The 24,921-nt window shown below is 38.2% G+C and overlaps 1 protein-coding gene across 1 annotated transcript; it reads right to left on the bottom strand.

Annotated features, from left to right (window-relative positions):
* Positions 1-7,914: 7,914 nt before the first annotated feature.
* LOC121388844 (DNA replication complex GINS protein PSF3-like) lies at positions 7,915-13,908 on the bottom strand. Its single transcript, XM_041520358.1, has 3 exons — positions 13,744-13,908; positions 11,039-11,313; positions 7,915-8,239 (listed from the first exon to the last, which is right to left on the bottom strand). Exons 1-3 carry the CDS (start codon positions 13,850-13,852, stop codon positions 8,009-8,011), a joined length of 615 nt encoding a protein of 204 aa, XP_041376292.1. The 5' UTR covers positions 13,853-13,908; the 3' UTR covers positions 7,915-8,008.
* Between the last annotated feature and the right edge of the window lie 11,013 nt (positions 13,909-24,921).

Below are 24,921 nucleotides of genomic sequence, written 5' to 3'. Positions count from 1 at the left end.
TATATACATATTTCCTAATTTTTGACAATATCTTTCGCTCTTTGGTAGTATCTTTCACTTATCCTATCGAAAACACGTAACGTCATGATATATTTCTTCCTATGGAACTTTGCCAGAAAATTTACTTTACCATAGACTTTTAAAAAGAAATTTGATTAAAATTTATCTTTATTAACATTTATTTAACAATACTGCTGTGAAACATACCTGACAAAGCGATCCTCTAAAAACTCCCACAAAAACAAAACGAGTCGAACGCCGTCATCATTATTTTGCTTAGTATTCAATTTGTTTTATATATATCTTATCGTAATTGCACTTCGTATCCCCTTTTTATAGGTACAGTTGTTTAAATTACGTTTTTTACTTTTCAAATACGATCAGATACATTGGTAATCATCAAATTTAAATACGAAGATCCGAGACAAGGGGAGATAATTTAATCATGCACTTTTACAAAAAAGTAAATACTTCTATATTTTCACTGTAGCTAAAATACAGTGAAAATATGACTTTTCACCTGATATGACTTTTATGGTTTCCGTAGATCTATATATTTCATTGCTATGTATATAATAAATGTTTATATAATGTTTGTTCGCAATGGTGTATGTTGTTAGTTCCAACGAGAACCCGTTCTATTGGCAATCTTCATTTGAAGTTGGGCAATTTAACATGGGTTTCAATGCAGGGGCGTAAGCAAATGGTCCGCTTTCAGAACTAAAACATACAGGTTTATACATATGGAGTTTCTGGTGGTGCAAAAACAAAATAGAAAAAGGGTCCACTTGGTTCATATTCGACCCCCCCCCCCCCCCCCCGGGTCCAGATCACGCTACGCCCCTGCAATGGCAGATGACATCTGTGTAGTGAGACCTATAGATTATTTTATTATACCCCCCCCCCCCCTTAAATTGATAGGCTAATGGAGAGCTAAACTTCTTGAACTAGTCTCATGAGAAAGATAGGGAGGCAGAGAATGTTTTTTTAAACAGTGAGGTCTAAATATGACCCACGTCTGCAATACGCGAGGCATGACGTAGTACGTCATTTAAAATGACGTCATATAAACTTTCAGTCAAAGGTCGGACAACTGTTTGTTGGAAACGATATTAACATGTAAGCGTTTTATGTATTGTATCAAGGGGGGGGGGGGGGATGGGGGAACGTTTTATACTGTGTATTGTTGTTTGTTTATCTTTCAGGGTGAATTAATAGTTAGGCTATATAAGCAACAACATATCAGTCCCACGTTTCTTAACACGGGCGTTTGCGAAACGTTTTGTCGTTAGCGTTAGGAAACGGATTGTTCGCCACGAATAAACCGAACGTTAGGTTTCATTACACAGATATCATCTGCTATTGAAACCCATGTTAAATTGCCCAACTTCAAATGAAGATTTCCATTAAAACAGGTTCTCGTTGGCACTAACAACATACACCATTGCGAACATGCATTATATAGATAGGGCAGTGACCCCAGTATTCAACCAGTATCAGTTTTCGACCAGTGTATTTAAAGTCCGAACCAAATTGTTAACAACTACAACAAATTACTCTCCTACCTTTAATTACCGTTACATTTCCCCCAAAATTTGTCCACACACAAGTTGTAAAAACCCCCATTACAGTGACACATTGCTGAGATTGCATAGGGCAAAATACATGCAGTTTTCTGCCGTCTGCCATTTTGCTTTTTTATGGAATAACTCTTCAAGAGGGGTGAAAGCCTCCAAAGTATGTGACATAATTAATATAAAATCAGTGATCTTTAGTGGTATATTAAAAGAAACAAAAACTAATTTTAAAAATTAATATGACGTCATCACGTTTGCTTTTATATCATAACATGTTATGACGTTGCTAGATTAAATCATCCTTTCACCCCTCTTGGAAAATATTCCATAAAAAGTCAAAATGGCAGCCGGCACAAAATTACATGCTTTTTGCCCTATGTGATCTCAACGAAGTCAATATTGGTGACATGGTTATCATCTAGTATGTGGAATCTTTGTCATTGCAATGGTTTTTCCTAGATTTCTGTCTGGACAAAATGTGAGTAAAATCTAACGAAAAATAAAGGCAGGAGAGCAATTTTTCGTAGTTGTTAACATTTTGGTTCGGACTTCAATTAATTACCATACTCGCTTAAACTGAATAGTATATAGATTTCCCCAAAGTAGGCCTATTTTGAACATACGCGACAGGTTGAGCATTCTTTCTTCCGGAAACCCAACAGGCTAGCAGACGATAACCACGTGAATGAACGTACCAGTAAGTATATATCCATCAGCTACAGTGATAATATGAACGTCGGCCATTTTTATTGCATGCTATTACACCATCCAACATTCCGTGAACATTTGCAATACTTTTATCCATTTGAAATCTTTAATGTCTTTAATAGTTTTATTTATGATCAAACAGAGCTGGCAATGCAATGTGACCTCAGTCATTATAATTTCGATCACGTGACCACGTGATCAAATCATGACATGATACGAGAGGGTTGCCCCAGTATCCGACCCAATAAAAACGATTGAGGACACATTCCCAAAATAAACTCCCAAGAACCACAAATGTACTACTTTTATGTCTTTTTGTGCTGTCTGTCAGAACTTACACAATTATATTTTCTTTTATTTTCAGTCTCGTGTCAGGATTCATGTGTTACCCTCGCTCTAGCTCGGGCAATACAAAACTCCTGACACTCGTTTTAAAGTCAGTACGACACACAAGCTCGTATACTGCACTGACAAAATAGCACGCACTTCTAGCCTGCATCACTAATCAGTGTGTGTATATGTGACCTATGTGATTTTATGTGTATATTATATTGGCTAACAAGTATGAGGACAAATTTTAATATCTCACACTCATTACTACATAGATATTTGCCACATTCGGTGAAAATTGTAGGTCCATAGGTCAAATATTGTTAAAATGCAACGCCAAAAGCTAAGTGAAATTTTATCTACCTTAATTTTGTTTACGACACAGCAGTATTCACGGAGAATAAATGACAAAATAAAAATGGGAAGAAATCAGAAAATCAATTTCCGCACAATAAAAACCTTTGAGGGCAGTCTACGAACAAGACGATGGACACACTGACCACCTTTTCAAGTAAACAAAACTAGATGAAATTTCTCTTAGTTTTTGGCGTCGCATTTTGTTTTTTACTTATAATTTTGAATCTGGGCTTATAATTTTCATTAAATGTAGCAAAAATCCATATAGTAATTAGTTAAAATTACAGTCCCTATACTTTTTAGACAATACCATTGTTTTGTGTTCTTTGGGGGGCGGGCACTTAGCTTTTGGTGTCGTATTTTAACAATATTTTACCTACGGGCCTAACATTTTCACTGAACGTGACATATATCCATATAGTAATGGGTATTTACATGACGTATTAGAAGAAATTTGTTTTGTTTAACGACACCACTAGAGCAATTAATCATCGGCTATTGAAGGTCAAACATTTGGTAATTCTGACACGTAGTCATCAAAGGAAACCCGCTACATTTTTCCTAATGCAGCAAGGGATCTTTTATATGCACTTTCCCACAGACAGGACAGCACATACCACGGCCTTTGATATACCAGTCGTGGTGCACTGGTTGGATCGAGAAATAGCCCAATGGTGACGTATTAGTTGAGATTTGTCTTGTCACTCTTGCATTAATACGATATACCAAAACTGTTCTCAAATCGGCGACACGGATCTAAATGCGCTTACCATACAATAGTAATTTTCTTTTTCTTTTCAGTAAGTGAATAAGATGGGATCCGGCGAAGGTCAAGGTCGTGGCGGACTCTGCCCTGGATTACTGTGGGGCATCCTGTGGTTTCTCATCTTTTGGTTCTTGGCGTGGCCGCTTGGTTTCTTCATCGCGTGGTTGTACGTGCTCCTCCTGCCTTTCACCGCTTGCATAGAACCACTGAAGGAAGTCTGCGAAGCCATTCTCAAGGTCGTCCAGCTGCCACTGACTTGCATCGAGTACATGATCGCTATGAAACCTCTGTGCTGATAACCCACAGCGACCTTTGCCCCTTATTAAAACATACGTATAATGCATATATGTAGTGGAAACCAGTATTAAATACTGATTAGCAGTGATCAAGGTATTGCATTCAAACATAGTGTCGGTTCTTGCAGATGCTTAAGTGATCATTATTTTCGGTTAACCGAGTTTCATCACGTATTTATTTCAACACAGGAAACAAGAACATGAATGCAGATGTAACCACAACGAGGTTTATTGGAAACACTGGCTATTAAATCATGTATACAGTGAATGTCAGTCGTTGAAGGTAACACGAGAGAAGCTGTTTGCTATTCTAAGGAAGCAGACGAATCCAAAAATTAAATATATAAATGCATATACATATACGTTTTCGAGTGTCCGTGGTTTTATTGGGACACGTGCTCAATGAATGGACAACCCAAAATACAGCAGTAGCATACTAAATAGAGGTTCGTACTCAGCCTCTGTATACTACTATACTGTAAACCTATACACCTATATGCCATCTTAAAATCAAACTGCAATGAAAAGTATTTCAGTTTTATTAAGATTTTATATACGAATATATCATCTTTTGTTTAAACCATAAACATGGATTCCAATAGTAAAATAAACTTTAACACAATTGGGTTTTAAACACAACAAAAATCCCCACACATTTAATAATACTAAGAAGAAAATTGTATAGAGAAAGAAAGATGTTTCCTTTGTTAATATATATTCTGAAAATTGGCTTTGCACCTTTGAAAAAACATTACTTAAGGCGAACCATTTGTAAAAACGAAAATATATAAATCACATCGCGCAGTTTGCAATGTCTTGGGTATACCAACACCTAATCAAAAACACTATGAACACAACTGGCGGATCGTCACTCTTATTTTTTTGTGCAGATATCTCGAAAATTTACTATTACATGCACAAATCCTTCCAATTGTGTGGTTTCTAAAATACACGACTCATTTTCAATAATTATGCAGTACACCTCATTAGAATAATAATATCCATAAGTGACACTAAAAAAACAATTATTATTTTTTTTTTTGGGGGGGGGGGAGGGGGCGGGGTAGAAATCTTCAAAATGATATTCATGTGTACTTTGGTATAGTGGACATAGTCCAAGTATTAAGAATCGAAGGCATAAACATTGCAAGTACGAAACAAAAGAACTACATGTAAACATTGAAACGGCCACAGAACGTGTCTTGTGTAAATATATATTATTATATGAACTGTATTTGTTTTGTTTTATTTTTAAACTAAGACCATCCGAACATGTTTTCGGTTAATTCACACTTTTTTTAAATTATTATTATTAAACACACACCTCAGCTATCTGGGCTGTCTGTCCAGCACAATGGGTTAGTGAAACAAAACAGAGGGTGTAGTGGTCTTACCCCTATCCATTAAGTCGTTAAAACTCGCTCTGGGTTGGATCCGGTACCGGGCTGGCGAACCCTATACCTACCAGCTTTATGCCTGATGGCTTAACCACGACACCGCCAAGGCCAGGGGTTTAGTTGTTAGTGGTCAGTAAGAGAAGGTGTAGTGGTCTTGCACCTATCCTTGGAGTCGTTAAAACTCGCTCTGGGTGGGAGCCGATACCGGGCTGGCGAACCCTGTACCTATCGGCCGTATGCCTGATGGCTTAATCACGACACCACCGAGGCCGGTGCTCTGATCAACAACTTATTTATCGTAGAAAGTCGTGTACGACGAAAATCGAGTTGTAAGCGCGCTCACGTAGAAATCGTCAGTCGAAAATTGGCCAAGTTGGTAGTGTGAGCCTGGCATTAAGAAACAACAATCTGCCAGGGTCCTAATTCACAAAGCTCTCTTAGGCTCTGCTAGACAACAAAACATCCTCTTTTAGCACTACATTGCGATTGTTTAGTAAATTAGGCCCCTGTACAAATCTAGAACGAAGGAACTGACGACTTCAAAAATCCTTCTTGTGTTCATACAAAGGTCATAAACATGCTTTATAAATCCCCCCCCCCCCCCCCCCCCCCCCCCCCACTTCTGGTTGTTTACTTACTTGCAGCCGATTATCTTGAATAGGTGGTGATGGATTTGGTTGTTGTGTTTTGTTTAACGACACCACTAAAGGACCTTGATTAATTAATCATCGGCTATTGGATGTCAAATATCTGGTAATTCTGACACGTCATCAGAGGAAACCCACTACATTTTTCCTAATGCAGCAAGGGATCTTTTATATGCACTTTCCCAGAGAGAGAAAAGCACATACCACAGCCTTTGACAAGTTGTTGTGCACTGGTTGGAACGAGAAAAAAACTAATCATTTAAAAGGATCCACCGAGGTAATTCGATCCTGTGACGCAAGCACCTCAAGCGAGCGCTCAACCGACTGAGCTAAATCCTGCTCTTACTAAAAAGAAACCACAAAGAAGTAGGTTTGACATCTATTTTCCCAATAACAGGAATGCAAATACCACTGCCTTGTTGTAAAAAAAAAAGAGAGTAAAGTTTGTTTTATTTAACAACGCCACTAGAGCACATTGATTTTTATCTTATCATCAGCTATTGGACGTCAAACATATGGTCATTCTGACACTTATTTTTAGAGGAAACCCGCTGTCGCCACATAGGCTACTCTTTTATGACAGGCAGCAAGGAATCTTTTATCTTTTATCCACAGGCAGGATAGAACAAACCATGGCCTTTGTTGAACCAATTATGGATCACTGGTCGGTGCAAGTGGTTTACACCTACCCATTGAGCCTTGCGGAGCACTCACTCAGGGTTTGGAGTCTGTATCTGGATTAAAAATCCCATGCCTCGACTGGGATCCAAACCATGTACCTACCAGCCTGTAGACCAATGGCCTAACCACGACACCACTGAGGCCGGTCGCCTTGTTGGAAGAAGAAAACTATCGAGACCGAGGTTAACTGACCCTACAACTCCTGACACTCGATGAAAGCTCTCTTTATCACCGAGCCATATTCCATTGTGCAGAATGATTCTCAATTCAGTCTCACCATATGTAAAATACTCCCCCCCCCCCCCACCCCCCCCGGCACACTCAATGAAAACTTTTATCACACAGCCATATTCCATTGTGCAAAAATAGAAGAATTTTTTTTTTTTTTTAACCACAACTAGACCTCATTGATTTATTGATCTCAGGCTATTAGATGTCAAACATTTGGTAATTTTTACATATAGTCTTAGAGAGGAAACCCGCTAAATTTCTCCATTAGTAACAAAGGATCTTGTATATATACACCATCCCACAGACAGGATAGCACATGCCATGGCATTTGATATACCAGTTGTGGTGCCCTGGCTGGAACGAGAAATAGCCCAATGGGCTCATCAACAGAGATCGACCCCAAACCGACTGTGCATCAAGCGAGTGCTTTACCACTGGGCTACGTCACACCCTGCCATTATGTGAAAGCTCTTTATCATTGAACCATATTCCATTATGAAGAAAGAATGATTCTCAATTCAGTTTCACAATTTACATGTAAAATACTCCCACCCAGCACACTGGACGAAAGCTCTTTATCACAGCCATATTCCATTATGCAGAGAGAATGATTGTCAATTCAGTTTAACCATTTACATGTAAAATACTCCGACCCTGGCATCAACAATTCTAATGCCAATTTCACAAAACATCGTAAGTTTACAGTTCAGCATTTAACACTTGAGGTACTTTATATATTTTGGAATGAATTTCAATTAAAAGATCACGCCATCACTAAAGACAGATCTCATTAAGAACGAAAGAAAATGATTTACATATATACATATTTTGAATTAGGTTTTATGAAATTGGTCCCTAGTACCCAACTCGAGTAGTGAGTGATGATACAATTTCAAAAGGATGTTTTTACGAAAAATAAGATACTTTTCAATACATGGTTTATTAATATATATATATATATTATATACACACATACACACACAATTAAAATTACTGTCTGTGTCAAATGTTCTAATTTTCATGTATCGACAGCGGCCCGTTTTCGTTTCCGATGATTTCTGACCATGTGTGATGTTGACAGTTTTTCTGTTTCTCTTTTCTCCCACCTATTGAAGTCGTTCAGTCCTTTCTGCCCGTCCGAGAACAGAGATCTTTCCATTTCATCAAGTTTACTTGTCACCACAGATGTGTCTTCATTCAAAACGTTTTGTGAACAGTCCATGATTCTTCGAAATCGTGCCTGAAAAGTCTGGGGAAAAATAGAAGAGAATTTAAGTAGAATTAACCAAGTACAAACATGGAAACCTAATTTAAATTATTTTAAATGATCAGTAGGTTTTAGCTCAGTAACATCCAGGATATCAAAATGAGATGAAACTGGTAATAGTCGAATCATCAAAATGGCAGCCTCTTTGAATTTACTGGGTTTTAACTTTATCACTTCTCAAGCGGGGTTTCAACCCCTTTTTTTTCTGTTAATACACATTGAAATATGTATGGTATATACATGTACTTCATTAAATTAACTGGGCATTTACAAGTCAGGCTGATCAAAGTGAAGCACCTAGCATTAAACTAAAGTTTGTTTTGTTTAAAGACACCACTAGAGCACACTGATTTATTAATCATCAGCTGTTGGATGTCAAACATTTGGTAATATTGACATATAGTTTTAGAGACGAAACCCACTACATTTTTCCATTAGTAGCAAGTGATTTTTTATATGCACCATCCCACAGAAAGGACAGCACATACCACAACCTTTGATATACTACTCATGGTGCACTGACTGGAAAAAAAAAAAGCCCAATGGGCCCACTGACAAGGATCGATCCCAAACCGGCCAAGCATAAAGAAAGCACTTTACCACTGCGCTACATCCCGCTCTAACCTTGCATTAAATTACTTCATTTGTTTACTCCGTGCAAAGGGGAGAATAGTTTACACAACACAGGAGGTGACGTCACTTCCTTCAGGCAGTGGTTGCAGTTTATTCCTTGGTAAATACATACCGTATATCAAAACATGAACTCCAATATTCTTTCCAATGAAGGATGATAATCAGACAGGTAGATGATAAAATATGTGTTGCTAATGACATTAATTGGATTTCACGAATTTTAAAAGCGCAGACCCTATGTTTAGCATGTGAAAATTTTATTTAATCTACAAGCCTGTAACATATTTGAATAAGGTAATAACAGTGAAAAGCTAAAGTCTGTGATGTTTAAATGGAGAAATACTGTCTAAAAATAACTAGAGCTTATCTCAATAACTGTTACTTCTCAGACGAACGTGTGTTTTAAGAATTATGAAGAATGCATTTTATGGTATGGCAAAAACATTGATGACTAGAACCACTTCAGGTATACGAATATTAATATTCTAAATAATAAAATCTAAGTACTTCTAATTTAAATCATCAAAAATGGCTTTAATAGTGAAAATTAAGTTGTAATGTTTAAAAACTAAGCTCTGTCACTTTAAAGGTTGTTAATACACGTATTTTATTATGTTTTTAATCCTAATTATTTAGGCCTACTGTTATTAACAAGATACATGTAGAATACTCTCCTACATATCTCTACTTCTGTAGATAATGTATACAAAAAGAAAGAAAGAAATGTTTTATTTAACGATGCACTCAACACATTTTGTTTTTACGGTTATATGGCGTCAGACATATGGTTAAAGACCACACAGATTTTGAGAGGAAACCCGCTGTCACCACTACATGGGCTACTCTTTCTGATTAGCAGCAAGGGATCTTTTATTTGCACTTCCCACAGGCAGGATAGCACAAACCATGGCCTTTGTTGAACCAGTTATGGATCACTGGTCGGTGCAAGTGGTTTACACCGACCCATTGAGCCTTGCGGAGCACTCACTCAGGGTTTGGAGCCGGTATCTGGATTAAAAATCCCATGCCTCGACTGGGATCCAAACCCAGTACCTACCAACCTGTAGACCGATGGCTTAACCATGACGCCACTGAGGCCGGTTAATAATGTATACAAATTATGTCATTTGCAGTTGATTTGTGTGCCCTTTTGTTCTTGGGTTGCCCTGAAACATTTCCTCAAGTACGACAGACATGCAATAAATTACACTGTTAACAACAGGGTTGGATGTGTTATCATACATGTATACTAACAACATCCATAAAGAAGGAAGAAGGAAATGTTTTATTTAACGATGCACTCATCACATTTTATTTACGGTTATATGGCGTCAGGCATATGGTTAAGAACCACACAGATATTGAGAGAGGAAACCCGCTGTCGCCACTTCATGGGCTATTCTTTTCAATTAGCAGCAAGGGATCTTTTATATGCACCATCCCAGACAGGATAGTACATACCACGGCCTTTGTTACACCAGTTGTGGAGCACTAGCTGGAACGAAAAATAGCCCATTGGGTCCACCGACGGGGATCGATCCTAGACCGACCACGCATCAAGCGAACGCTTTACCACTAAGCTACGTTCCGCCCCCCATCCATAAAGACACCTTTGAGGACATGAAAATTTGGTACTACTATGTTGTTAAACACACATACATGTGTAATGATCGCTTTGGGAATTCATACAACCCTTTATTTTCATGCTTATATCCAATTAAGGTTCAAGCACGCTGTCCTGGGCACACACCTCAGCTATCTGGGCTGTCTGTCCAGGACAGTGGGTTAGTTGTTAGTTGGTTAGTGGTTAGTGAGAGAGAAGAGAGTGCAGTGGCCTTACACCTACCCACTGAGCCCTTAAAAACTCGCTCTGGGTTGGAACCGGTACTGGGCTGCGAACCCTGTACCTACCAGCCTGTAGTCCGATGGCTTAATCACTGCACCACCGAGGCCGGTCCTGGTCTTGAAAACTAGTTTTTAAATTTTCGCACATGGTAAAAGTTCTTAGTTGTATACAGTATAGGTTTAATTCAAATTAAACCCTGTAGCAAGATTTGTGTGTGTGTGTGTATGAATGACTAATTAATTTTAAAATCTGAATTATATAATACATGACTTGAGATTATTACAATTCTAACAGTTGCAAACCTTGAGAAGACATTTTGCAATATCTGTTGCATCAGCATATTCAAAGTTGAGAAGGCATGATCCGAACCTATAGAAGTATGGCCCCAGTTTATGCAGATCTACAACATTTGCGTCTGCTGTGAGAATCTCGCGGTATGCAGTGCGATACTGCTTGGGACTGTCGACGCTGACAATGTGTCGTTTTCGACTACACAAACCTCGTGCCATCCAGTACGGGAGATCGAGCTTGGTGCCAGGTAACAGGTCATCGCTCTCGCAGCTCGGATCCAAGTAGCCTGATAACGAAAAACAAACAAATCTCATCAGAGGTTTTTTTAAAGAATAAATTGCATCATTTAATTCCATATGGGTCCAAAAATCTAATTTAATTGTGGTACTAAATACTTATATTTTTCTGATGTAGAATACATGTGTAAAGAATGTACCAAGCATTCTAGTCAAAAGTTTTTATCAGCAAATATATTGCTGATAAAAAAAGGTAGGACTATTTTTCACCTGCCAATAAATGTCAAACATTTGGTAATTCTTATAGGAAACCCACTCAGGGTTTGCACCAGAAAAAAGAAATTTTGGGGGTATTGCGCTATGGAATTAAATATTTGCAATGTGTGTGCTGAATGCAACCACTGTCGACAGGGGATATGGGGGATCACCCCCAGAAAGAAAATTGATTAGGTTTAGGGTTATGGATAAAAACAAAAATCATACAGTAATGGTAAGAGTCATTAATTTTGTCAAATGGTTAACTTAAAAAAAAAAAAATCTGCAAAAAATTGTTGGTATGGTGCCATACCAGCAACCCTGCCGCTACATTTTTCCATTAGGTCAGGTCATAGGGTTTTACGTGCACATTCAGAACAAGCTGTTGTAGCACACGCCTGTCGTGGGCACAAGAGCCGGCCAAGCCGGCTCCTCCGTCCATGACATGAACTTTTTCCATTAGTAGCAAGGGATCTTTTATATGCACCATCCCACAGACGGGATAGCATATACCACAACCTTTGATATACATGTACCAGTTATGGTGCTCTGACTAGAATAGGTAATAGCCCAATTGGTTCACTGATGGGTATCAATCATAGACTAACCGTGCATCAGGAAAGCACTTTACCACTGGTCTATGTCCTGCCTGACATTGTACCTGCTAACAAAGTGTGGTTACAGACAATACACACTTGGTAAATTATAACATCACGACAAAATGTGAAAAAATACAATTTAACATAAAATCATTGTTCATTTACTGTTTTTAATGTATTCCAATAAAATATAAGTGTAATAATCATTGTAAAACTGAGATATTTGATCTTGGCCATACATTTATTATTTTGGTATATTACTTTTTTTTTAGTTGTATCCAGAAAATGTTTCATATTATGACTTCATTTCTATTTGTACTAACTGTTCATGAAATATCTTTAGAATTAAATTTTATTTTAATAAAATTATGTCAATTTTAATACTGAAAAATGTATCAATAGGCATTATGGGTCGGATTTAGGTAGCCTGTAAATATATGTAGTTACAGGTGTAAGACATAAACAGGCTTTGTAAATTTGGCCCTATAATTCTAAATTCATGGCCATAACAGCATGCAGTTTCTTTCTTTTTTAATCTTCTATAACAAGGCTGTGACATACCGGTAAGTGCACTTTTTCCAACTAATTATATATTTTTTTATTTGCCAGGATGTCCGTTTCATGAACATACCTGTATATATGGATATAGTTCAGTATATATTTTATCCAAGATTTAACTGAATGTTAAAGGGATTGTGCAAGGCTTTTGGACTGATATGTATTCAACGATATTTAATGCAGATTACTGCTTAGAAACAACAAGTATGTTGGTATATTTAATTTATAAAATGTTAAAAACATGTGACGGCTATTACAGGCCATAGGATTGCAAATTTTTCGATTCTGTACCTTGTGATCATGGGAACCCATCGGAAACTGTTTTATTATATAATGATATATACATATATATATATATATATATATTTATATATATATATATATATATATATATATATATTCTAGTAAGCCAGCAATAAGTATGTTTGACATATATATAATAATTAATAAAAACACTAGGAAGAAACCCGTCATAATCTACATATTTTAATTTAACCAAACATTATTGAAAGGAATGCTGGTCAACTCGGCCAAAACTTTACTGTCTGTAAATAATTGTGACGAAATTAAAAATGGACATCTACAACTTTGGTGTTATTTTATTTATTAATATTACTCTGCTATTACGACCACTTATCGTTTTTGAATTTGTCCCGAATTTCTTTAAAGGAATGATCAGGCAAGGATTTTGGACTGACTAGTGTGCATATTCAACAATATTTAATGCATATTATTGCTTACAATATTGGTATATTTAATTAATAAAATGGTAATCATATGAGTAGACTAAAGAGTGTACCGTAGTGCGAGTTAACCTGAGGTTGGGTTACCTGCTCCCATTGAAAGGGAGTGTTGTCGGGTTTCTTCCGGTAGTGTTTGTATTAGTGGTTAATATGTGAAATAGTTGTCATCGACAAACTTGAAAATTATCAATGTAATGGTGAGATATGCTATATTTATTGTGTTCGCAGCCAAAACAAGGGTACGAAAAGTGACTGTTGTCGACCTTAGTCCGTTGTTTTGACTCGACCACAATATCGTGATCAATACAAAGTGAAAATGTGTTACCAAGTCGATAAATTGGCAGTTCTACTTTACACGGGAGTTTCTCTTGAGTTGTCAAAATGTCGTCTATATCAAAATAACTATCTGAGTAATTTTCTTGACCCGAACTCATGATATTAATAATATTTATCTATCGTATTTCGCGCTACTTCCTTTAGCATAAAGATGATATGGGTCATCGTAACGGACTCTGAACCAGTCATGACAGACGGTTTCAACCCTTGATATATACATACTTATTACGTCACTTTTTTCATATGCACTTGCATTACATTTTGATAATCCGAGGTACTGTATGTGTATAAATCATCTGATGATAACGACACCACTAAAGCACATCGATTTATTAATCTTCGGCTATTGGATGTCAAACATTTGGTGATTTTGACATATAACCTTAAAGAGGAAACCCGCTACATTTTTTCCATTAGTAGCAAGGGATCTTTTATATGCACCATCCCACAGACATGATAGCACATACCATGACATTCGATATACCGGTCGTGGTACAGTGGCTGGAACAAGAAATAGCTCAATTGACTGGAATCGATCCCAAACCGACCGCATACCAAGCGAGCACTTTGCCACTGGACAACGTTTTCGTCTGCAAGTAAACATAAGGCACAGATCTAGAACGTGTCAGGTTATTTTCAGTATCAGCATATTACTTACGCAACATATGCATGGTAGCGTAGCGGTCGGCTTTCGGTGTAAACCTGTTAGTAAATTAACAACAATTACGGAGGTCATATATCAGTTTGGCGAAATGACAGCTAAAAAACAAGCTTCTCTTACGAAGTCCTCTTTGAGGGCATATCTTCTCTTCTGTTACACTTTCATTTCTCTTACACCTAATGTTGGAGTACCACAGGGATCTATACTTGGGCCATATCTTTTCTTAATATTCATAAATGATATAGTAAATAATGTAATAAAATAAAAGTATTTGCTGATGACACTTATCTTTATTGCATTGTCAATGGCCATATTTCTACAGCCGAAACGCTAAATTTATACATGAGTGATCAACTAGCTGGGGAGTTGAATTTAGTATAACTAAAACCAAATCAATGTTATTCACAAGAAAACCACATATTGATATTCCTAAGCTATAACTTAATGGAATTCCTCTTGATAATGTAACCTCCCAAAACATCTAGGGCTTACTTTAAACTCAAATGGTAGATGGACAGATCATATTAATGATATATATATATATATATATATATATATATATATATATATATATATATATATATATATATATATATATATATATATATATACTACAGCTTGTAAAGGACCTAACATTCTACGTATGTTAAAATAAAAATTAAATATAAATTCCCTAACTAAATTGCATATTGCATTTATAAGACCAATCTTGGAATATAGTAATATAATTTGGGATAATTGTACAGCAGACGAATCCAATACAATTGAGTCAGTGCAACTTGAGGATGCCCGTATCATTACAGGACTTAAGAAAAGAACATCTCCTGACAAACTATATCATGAACTTGGTTGGGAACCATTATATAAACGTCGCAAAAATAGTAAATTAATTCTAATGCATAAATTGCTTAAAGGCGAAACACCTCAATATCTACTGGATGAAATATTACTATATGTTAATCCCAATAATCGTTTCACACTCAGAAATCAACGTCCATTCACTCCACCAACATGCCATACTAATACATATAAAAACAGCTTTATTTCTAAAACTTTGGAGTTATGGAATGATCTTGACAGTTTAACTCAAAATTAACCATGTCTATATATATATATATATTATATATATATATATATATATATATATATATATATATATATATATATATATAAATAATAATAAAAAAGGGAAATCCCAATCCTTCATCTACTCTCTATCTTTATGAAAATTGTAAATGTAACATTATCAATTGTCAGCTTCGTAACTCTGCTAACAACCTAAACTATTATTGTTTTTAAGCCATCTTTCTGGTAACCCAAGCTGTGCATGTGGAGATAACTGTGAAGATCATTTTCATTATGTTTATGTCTGCCCTCTGTTCATCAGACAAAGATATGATTTATTTGCATCCTTAAGGAATTACCTTGATATGTTAGACATTGATCTACTATTAGCCGGCTCAATACACCTACCAAATGAAGAAAACTATTTAATTTGTAAAGCAGTACACATATAAATATATAGCTAAAAGTAAGAGATTCGAGTTGAACTAACTTATTATTCTGATTTTTACTGACCCCATATATGGTTTAGCTCCAACAATAGGATCATCACTATTATAATTTTTCTCGACTATCCCATTTCTATTATATCTACTCTCTACCTTATATTACTATATATTAATAAATATTAATTATGTTAAATACTTTATGCCATTGGACATTATGTTATTATGTTGTATATATGATTATAAATATTGATTATTGTCTGATGTCCATCTTGTTTAGGAGAACATGTATATGCTCTGCCTGTTATGCAATCCTTTTGACTTTTTTTCTGATGAATAAAATATGTCAAAACAAAACACCTAATGAACAGTTTCTCCTTTCCTAAGAAAGTACACAGAACATGTGGTAAAGTCAAGCGACCAAATCAACTCATTAATTGGAACTATTCATTGGGAGTTCAGCCTGTCATCTCCGCACCGGACATAACAGGCTGGACTTACACATGTACAAGAAGTTCCGCCTTGCCTCCTCGCCTATATGCACATGCGGTCAAGAAGACCAGACAACAGAGCACATCCTCCAGAGATGTCCGCAGCAGCAGAAGACCAGGGAGGACATCTGGCCTCACCAAGAATCTCTTGCTACCAAGCTCTATGGCAACAAGAAGGACCTAGAGAGGACGATGTTCTCCATCATACGATCAAATCTAGAAATGTAGTCAGCGAACGCAAAGAAGAAGAAATTGGGAGTAATTGTCATAATCTTAGGTGCACAATACACCAGCATTAAAATATCAGTCGGTCCCCATTGGCTATTTCTCGTTCCAGCCAGTGCACCACGACTGGTATATCAAAGGCTGCGGTATGTGCTATGGTGTCTGTGGGATGGTCCATATAAAAGATTCCTGGCTATTAATGGAAACAATGTAGCGGGTTTCCTCTTTAAGACTATAAAATTATGTCAAAATTACCAAATGTTTGACATCCAATAGCCGATGATTAATAAATCAATGTGCTCTAGTGGTGTAGTTATCATCAAATGGTTTATACATATATAGTCCCTCAGACTATTAAAATGTAACGCCTTGCATATCCTAAAAAAAAGTTACGTAATAAGTATGTATATATCGAGGATTGAAATCAATGTGCTCTAGTGGTGTCGTTAAACAAAATAAACTGTAACAAACTTTTACAATATCAGTTCAACGATGAAGTTTATACCAAGATGATCAACATTAAGATCCAAGGCGATCTCTGTCTGGGAGGACATATTACATTGAGGCACAAACAAAGGGCGGGACGTAGTTGAGTGGTACAACTCTCGCCTGATTCGCAATTGATCTATGGGATCGATTCTCATCGGTTCGCCCATTGGGTTATTTCTCGTTCCAGCCAGTGCTCCACAACTGGTGTAACAAAGGCCGTAGTATGTACTATCATGTCTGTGGGATGGCGCATATAAACAACCCATTGCTGCTAATCGAAAAGAGTAGCCCATGAAGTGGCGACAGCGAATTTCCTATCTCAATATATGTGTCCGACGCCATATAACTGTAAATAAAATGTGTTGAGTGCGTTGTTAAATAAAGCATTTCCTTCCTTCCTACAAATAACTAAAATGAATACCAAAACTAACTGCACTGAGTTTCTATTCTCTTTGGGGTTAGGAAACCTATGTCACCTATACGTATATACTATTATAAGATAAGATATTGTCTGTTTTTCATGTTTATACACTCCATACATTTTATGATTCAATAATATATTTTACCATTCGCTTGTCTACCTACAAAGCAAAACTTGTGATCTATACTCAGCGGCACTATTGAAGGGTCACTCATATAGTGTTAGTACTACACGTTAATTGATGCCCGTCCAGCACCCTAACTATTAAAGAAGGAATGTATGACCTTCGTGGATTAGGCTCATTTTCAACTGAAGTATGCGTAAATATGTGGATGGCAATCATGCACACTTTTATACCCATGGTGAGAACGCATTACAAGGGCACAACATACAGAATTTCAGACATGGGTGCGTTGAGACAACCCATTTGTTGTGGTGATAGTAGGTACGTGTGTTTGCATAACTTTTACCATTTTGTTGTGGCCTCTAACCGGAAGTACCATTACTCATATTGAAATCCAAACGCTACTTAGAAAACCTCACTCTGGGCCTACTCCACAAAGGCCATACATTCCTTCTTTCATAATGTGTGTAGTACTAACAATATGACTTATGAGTGACTCTTCAGGTTCTAATAGACCAAATCAATTCCTATTGCCGATAATGTTAACGTTTACTAATAAAACTGATATAAGCAGCGTTTCAACACACCCAGTAAGTACAGCAATAGAAAGTGTGGCACCTCACATCTAATCTACCTGCAAGAAAATGGGGCTCACGTATCATTTAAGAGATTTAATTAATGTTTTTAATAGCAACCGTCATTTTCGCTGAAAATTGCTCTTCCATTTTTGGGGGTACCCCGCATTAGTTTCAACCTCTGGTATATACTGCACAACAACTGTATGACAAATAAAAGTGTATTTATTTATTGTCAATGAATAATAGTATTTGCACAAATAATCAATGTCACATATTACTACCAATCGCACACACAGCTGCTTTTACTCCGTAAATATTTCACGGTGCACCTCGAACTCTGACACGGAACTCTCTTCTTTGGTACTATGCAACCTTCAAATAAGTGACGCTGAGTATATTACAGAATAAGGGACATAACTACGGAAACAAAATATCTTAGTACACGTTGTAAGATTATCTTCCCCTCAGCTCGTTAACCCATCCATATGCATGGGGCCTACAAGCTATGCGATCGACCCTGCTTACGTGCATGAAGCAGTGAGAAAACATGGCACTGGCTAGCATGTCTCAATTAATGTTTGAATATCTATATATTGTATGTATGTCTGATTTGACTATTACATACATACATATTAACGTACTGGCGCAGAGCATAATCAAATCCTTTCTGGCCTCACAAGTTGTCTCATGCCGTTGCTGCAACTTGAACCTGCATCAAGAGATTCGGAATATGAAAGTGACTACACCTCAGTCCTGGAGAAAATCTTCAAATTCGGGCAAAAACGATAAAGAAATTCCAGCAAAATGAGCTGGTTTAAAGGGACATACCCTAATTTTTAAACACTAACGCATTTTTTGTTACTGTTATAACCGTTTTTGATAACTAAATCATATTTTACTTAGATTTTATTGTTTAGATTATCAATTTCCGTACATTCAAAGTGTTTTTGGTCATTTTGGTGTTTTTAATATCACAAAATGGATTTCTCATATTTTTAAAAACGCACGTGCGTCTGAGAAGTAACAGTTTTGGAGTCGAGTTTTAGTCTGTTTTTAAAGGGTATTTCACCATTTCAAAGTCACAGACTCATGTTTCACTCAACTGCAACATTATCCAAATGTGTTACAGGTTTGTAGATTAACTCAACTTAGTGTTCATTTTCACGGGTTGAAACTAGCTAGCTAGGGTATGTCCCTTTAACACTTTTCACCATTTATTTTCATCATTCTACCCACACTATTAGCTGCAATCCATGTAAACATGCATAATGATTCGTTAGCAGTAATGCTTACATGAATAAATGTTTTTATCCAGATTCCGGGTATTTTTGTTTAATTCGGGCAAAAATCAGCCTGCTCGCTTATAAAAATGGGAGCCCGACGACGATGTTTCATTGTCACTCCTAGTAACCAACGGTGTGACTTCAGAGATTTATACCGATTACAACCAATCTCCACAATCACCTATATACCCATGCTAGACCACAGCATTATCAAAGAGGTGTTAGCTTTCTGTGTCCCTGTTGTAAAAGATGTTGATCCAGAGATTGTCGTGGAAAATGACGAGGCGACCGATCTTCCTCTGCCACCAGAACATGAGGAATTAAACTGGAGTATATACAAATGTATAATATTATAACCCATACCCAAATTTTAAATTATAGTCATCTTCAGTTTTGTATTATATTGTATTGTGTTCTTTCTATATACATGGGCTTATGGGGACTCTTTGATTTAGGGGGGCTGCAGGGGTTGATTTGCCCAAAATTGTACCCAGATAAAAACTGCCCGAATTTTTTCCACTGTTTTCCCACTGTTTTGCCCCCCCCCCCCCCCCCCGGGTCGTACGCCCATGTCTATATAATAGTTCTTTCTATTTAATAGCTCTTTACACTGTTACAAATAAATAGGCTCTCACAGACACGGCGCAGCGGGGAGGGGGCTGGGGACGGAGGGGGGGGGGGGGGGCTCTAGCCCCCAATAATCAAAATCAAATCTGAATCAAAATTATTACTGGTAGTAAATCTTCAGGCAGAGATGGATTTAACTTGTAGAATGCAGGTTGTTGCATTTGAAATACATCTAGTTTTCAAAATGTTACGGAGGAGCGTACCCCCGAACCTTCAAGAAACTTTGCTTTGCGCCCTCGATCTCAGTCGGCTCCCCCTGCCCCCCCCCCCCCCTCCAATGTCTACTTGCTTCCGCCGTGCCTGTCTCAGCAATATTTCCGTCACGTTAATGCTGGTTTTAGTGCCGTGAATGGATTTGATTAGGATATCAAATTTTGTGTTATTTCCAGACTGAATTAGAATCAATATTAAATATTTCGATTATGTTCGCTCGTTATCGTTTTGTTTTCGCTCGTTGTAGCTAAATTGACCAACCCCCTTTCAATCTTCCGAAATGGTCTCAAATCTGCCGCGATAGGCCTACGTCTGAATTGATTTTAAATGTACCAAATTAAATTGATTTCGTATACTGTTTTCGTTCAGGTGGAGTAAGTCAACTAGCTTTGTATGGGCATACACCAAGCAAACTGAAAACTGTCATGAACTAATAACTGTTCAGGAATTGGTCACATGGGTTTCCTGTCCTGGACGAAGGAGCCGGCGAAAGTCGACATCTGCGGCTATGATAGGCGTGTGCTACAACAGCTTGTTCTGAATGTGCAGGTTAAAACCTATGACCTGACCTTGTCAAATGGATGACAGACACTTTTTAAATATACCCAGCACCCACAAAATAATTTATTTTGATTGAAAGTATATTTTATTGCATAAATTAAAAAAGGATTGGGCACAAGTTTGTCAATTGACTAGGCCCTCTCCTATATACACACAATATAATACAATGGCGACGATTACATAATTATAATGTAATAGTAATGTATACATATATGTACAAATAAAATTTGTATATAAGTTTATTTCACTAACAATCAAATTGTGGAACCGAGGGCATTATATATCCAACAAATTATTTATGCACAGAGAAAACAAATGAGCGGACCCATCAGACACGCACAATTACAGATACTTCTCCCTCCCCCTCCCCCTCCCCCAATGTGATCAGTTCTGAGCTTCCGCTCGGCCACACGCAGCATAATATGGCTCAGTGGTAGGACATTCGCTTTCCGGATATAAAATTTAAAAAAAAAAAGTTTAACGACACCACTGGAGCACACTGATCAATTAATCATCGTCTATTGGATGTCAAGCATATGGTAATTCTAACTCGTAGTCATTGAAGGAAACCCGTTACATTTTTCCTAATGCAGCAAGGGATCTTTTATATGCACTTTGCCATAGACAGGAAAGCATATACCAAGGCCTTTGACCAGTTGTGGTGCACTGGTTGGAACGAGAAAAAACCAATCAGTTGAATGGATTCACCGAGGTGGTTCGATCCTCCGACGCAAGCACGTCAAGCGAACACTAAATCGACGAAGCTAAATCCAGCCCCGGACATGAAATAGATCGTAGGACGGAGTCCACTCGGTTGATGACGTCATTTAGATTTTATAATTCCAACAAGTGCTCTATGACTGGTATATTAAAATACGTGGTATGTGCTATCCAAGCTGTCGGAAAAGGAATATTAAAAGAAAAATTGTTGCTGATCATTGAATAAAAATAGCATATATCCGGTGGCAGTGGATAGTTTCTCAAGTACGGACGAATGAAAATTAAAAGTTAAATTTTTGTTTAACGACACCACTAGAACACATTTATTTATTAATCATCAGCTATTGGATGTGAAACATTTGATAATTTTAACATATAGTTTTTGAGAGGAAAGCCGCTACATTTCGCCATTAATAGTACGAGATCTTTTATATGCACTATCCCACAAACCGGATAGCACATACCACGGCCTTTGATATATACAAGTCGTGGCGCAGTGACTGAAATGAGAAATAGGCCAATGGGCCTACAGACGGGAATCGATCCCAGACCGACTGCGCATCAAGGGAGCGCTTTACAACTGGGCTACGCCCCACCTCTAGCACGGACGTATAGCGCATGCTAGTAAACATAGGCACAGATTTATAACGTGTCCGGCTATTCTCAGTATGAGTAGTCAGACTCGGACTAGATCAGCGCTGTGCACCAGTAAACATTTACTGATTACTTATGATTACACATATGGATTACACATATGAATTACAGATGGATTACAAGAGTAGCGTTGTTGTTGTTTTGTTTTTTTTGTTTTTTTTAACTCGTTCTTGTTTGTATTGTTGTTGTTGTTTCTCTGAACCAAAAACAGTTTGTTTTGTTTAACGACACCACTGGATCACATTGATTAATTAATCATCGGCTATTGGATGTCAAACATTTGGTAATTCTGACTGAGCTAAATTCAGCCACCCTCTGGACCATCTGATGTCTTGACTATCACTATGTGTTGGAATGGGAACCACTGATGCCTTGACTACCACAATGTGTTGGAATGGGAACCACTGATGTCTTGACTACCACAATGTGTTGGAATGGGAACCACTGATGTCTTGACTACCACAATGTGTTGGAATTGGAACCATTGATGTCTTTACAACCACAGTGTGTTGGGATGGGACCAGCTCATGTGTTTCCTACCACAGTGTGTTGGGGTGGGACCAGTTAATGTGTTTACTACCACAGTGTTGGAATGGGAACCACTGGTGTGTTTACAACCACAGTGTGTTGGGATGGGACCAGCTGATGTGTTTACTACCACAGTGTGTTGGGGTGGGACCAGTTAATGTGTTTACTACCACAGCGTTGGGATGGGACCAGCTGATGTGTTTACTACCACAGTGTGTTGGAGTGGGACCAGTTGATGTGTTTACTACCACAGCGTTGGGATGGGACCAGCTGATGTGTTTACTACCACAGTGTGTTGGGATGGGACCAGCTTATGTGTTTTCTACCACAGTGTGTTGGAATGGGAACAGCTGATGTGTTTACAACCACAGTGTTTTGGGGTGGGACCAGTTGATGTGTTTACTACCATAGCGTTAGGATGGGACCAGCTGATGTGTTTACAACCACAGTGTGTTGGGATGGGACCAGCTCATGTGTTTACTACAACAGTGTGTTGGGATGGGACCAACTGATGTGTTTACTACCACAGTGTGTTGGGGTGGGACCGTCTGATGTGTTTCTACCACAGTGTGTTGGAATGGGACCCATTGATGTATGTGCTACCACAGTGTGTTGGGATGGGACCAGTTGATGTGTTTACTACTACATTGTAATGGGATGGGACTCGCTAATGTGTTTACTACCACAGTGTGTTGGGATGGGACCAACTGATGTGTTTACTACCACAGTGTGTTGGGATGGGACCGACTGATGTGTTTCTACCACAGTGTGTTGAAATGGGACCCATTGATGTGTGTGCTACCACAGTGTGTTGGGATGGGACCAGTTAATGTGCTTACTACTACATTGTAATGGGATGGGACTCGCTAATGTGTTTACTACCATAGTGTGTTGTGATAGGACCCACTGATGTGTTTACTACCACAATGTTTTGGGATGGGACCATCTGATGTGTTTACTACCACATCGTTGGGATGGGACTAGCTGATGTGTTTACAACCACAGTGTGTTGGGATGGGACCAGTTCATGTGTTTACTACCACAGTGTGTTGGGATGGGACCAACTGATGTGTTTATCTCCACAGTGTGTTGGGATGGGACCGTCTGATGTGTTTCTACCACAGTGTGTTGGAATGGGACCTATTGATGTGTGTGCTACCACAGTGTGTTGGGATGGGACCAGTTGATGTGTTTACTACTACATTGTAATGGGATGGGACTCGTTAATGTGTTTACTACCACAGTGTGTTGGGATGGGACCAACTAATGTGTTTACTACCACATTGCGTTGGGATGGGACCGTCTGATGTGTTTACTACCACAGTGTGTTGGGATGGGACCAGTTGATGTGTTTACTACCACAGCGTTGGGATGGGACCAGCTGATGTGTTTACTACCACAGTGTGTTGGGATGGGACCAGCTGGTGTGTTTACTACCACAGTGTGTTGGGATGGGAACAGCTGATGTCTTTACTACCACAGTGTGTTGGGATGGGACCAGCTGATGTGTTTACTACCACAGTGTGTTGGGATGGGACCAGCTGGTGTGTTACTACCACAGTGTGTTAGCATGGGACCCGCTGATGTGTTTACTACAACATCGTGTTGGGATGGGACCCGCTGATGTCTTTACTACCACAGTGTGTTGGGAAGGGACCAGCTGGTGTGTTGACTACCACAGTGTGTTAGCATGGGACCCGCTGATGTGTTTACTACCACATCGTGTTGGGATGGGACCCGCTGATGTCTTTACTACCACAGTGTGTTGGGAAGGGACCAGCTGGTGTGTTGACTACCACAGTGTGTTGGGACGGGCCGGCTGATGTGTTTATTACCACAGTGTGTTGGGATGGGACCCGCTGATGTCTTTACTACCACAGTGTGTTGGGATGGGACCAGCTGGTGTGTTTAAAACCACATTGTGTTGGGATGGGACTAGCTAATGTGTTTACTACCAGCGTGTTGTGGTGGGACTCATTGATGTGTTTACTACCACAGTGTGTTGAGATGGGTTATGGCTCAGTGGTAGAGCACTCGCCCGAGGCGCCACAGGTCGTCACAGTGACCCCTCATAACTGGTTAGA

Source organism: Gigantopelta aegis, chromosome 14, assembly GCF_016097555.1.
Source record: "Gigantopelta aegis isolate Gae_Host chromosome 14, Gae_host_genome, whole genome shotgun sequence".
Lineage (NCBI taxonomy): Eukaryota > Metazoa > Mollusca > Gastropoda > Neomphalida > Peltospiridae > Gigantopelta > Gigantopelta aegis.
This window is presented reverse-complemented; position numbering and strand designations above follow the sequence as displayed.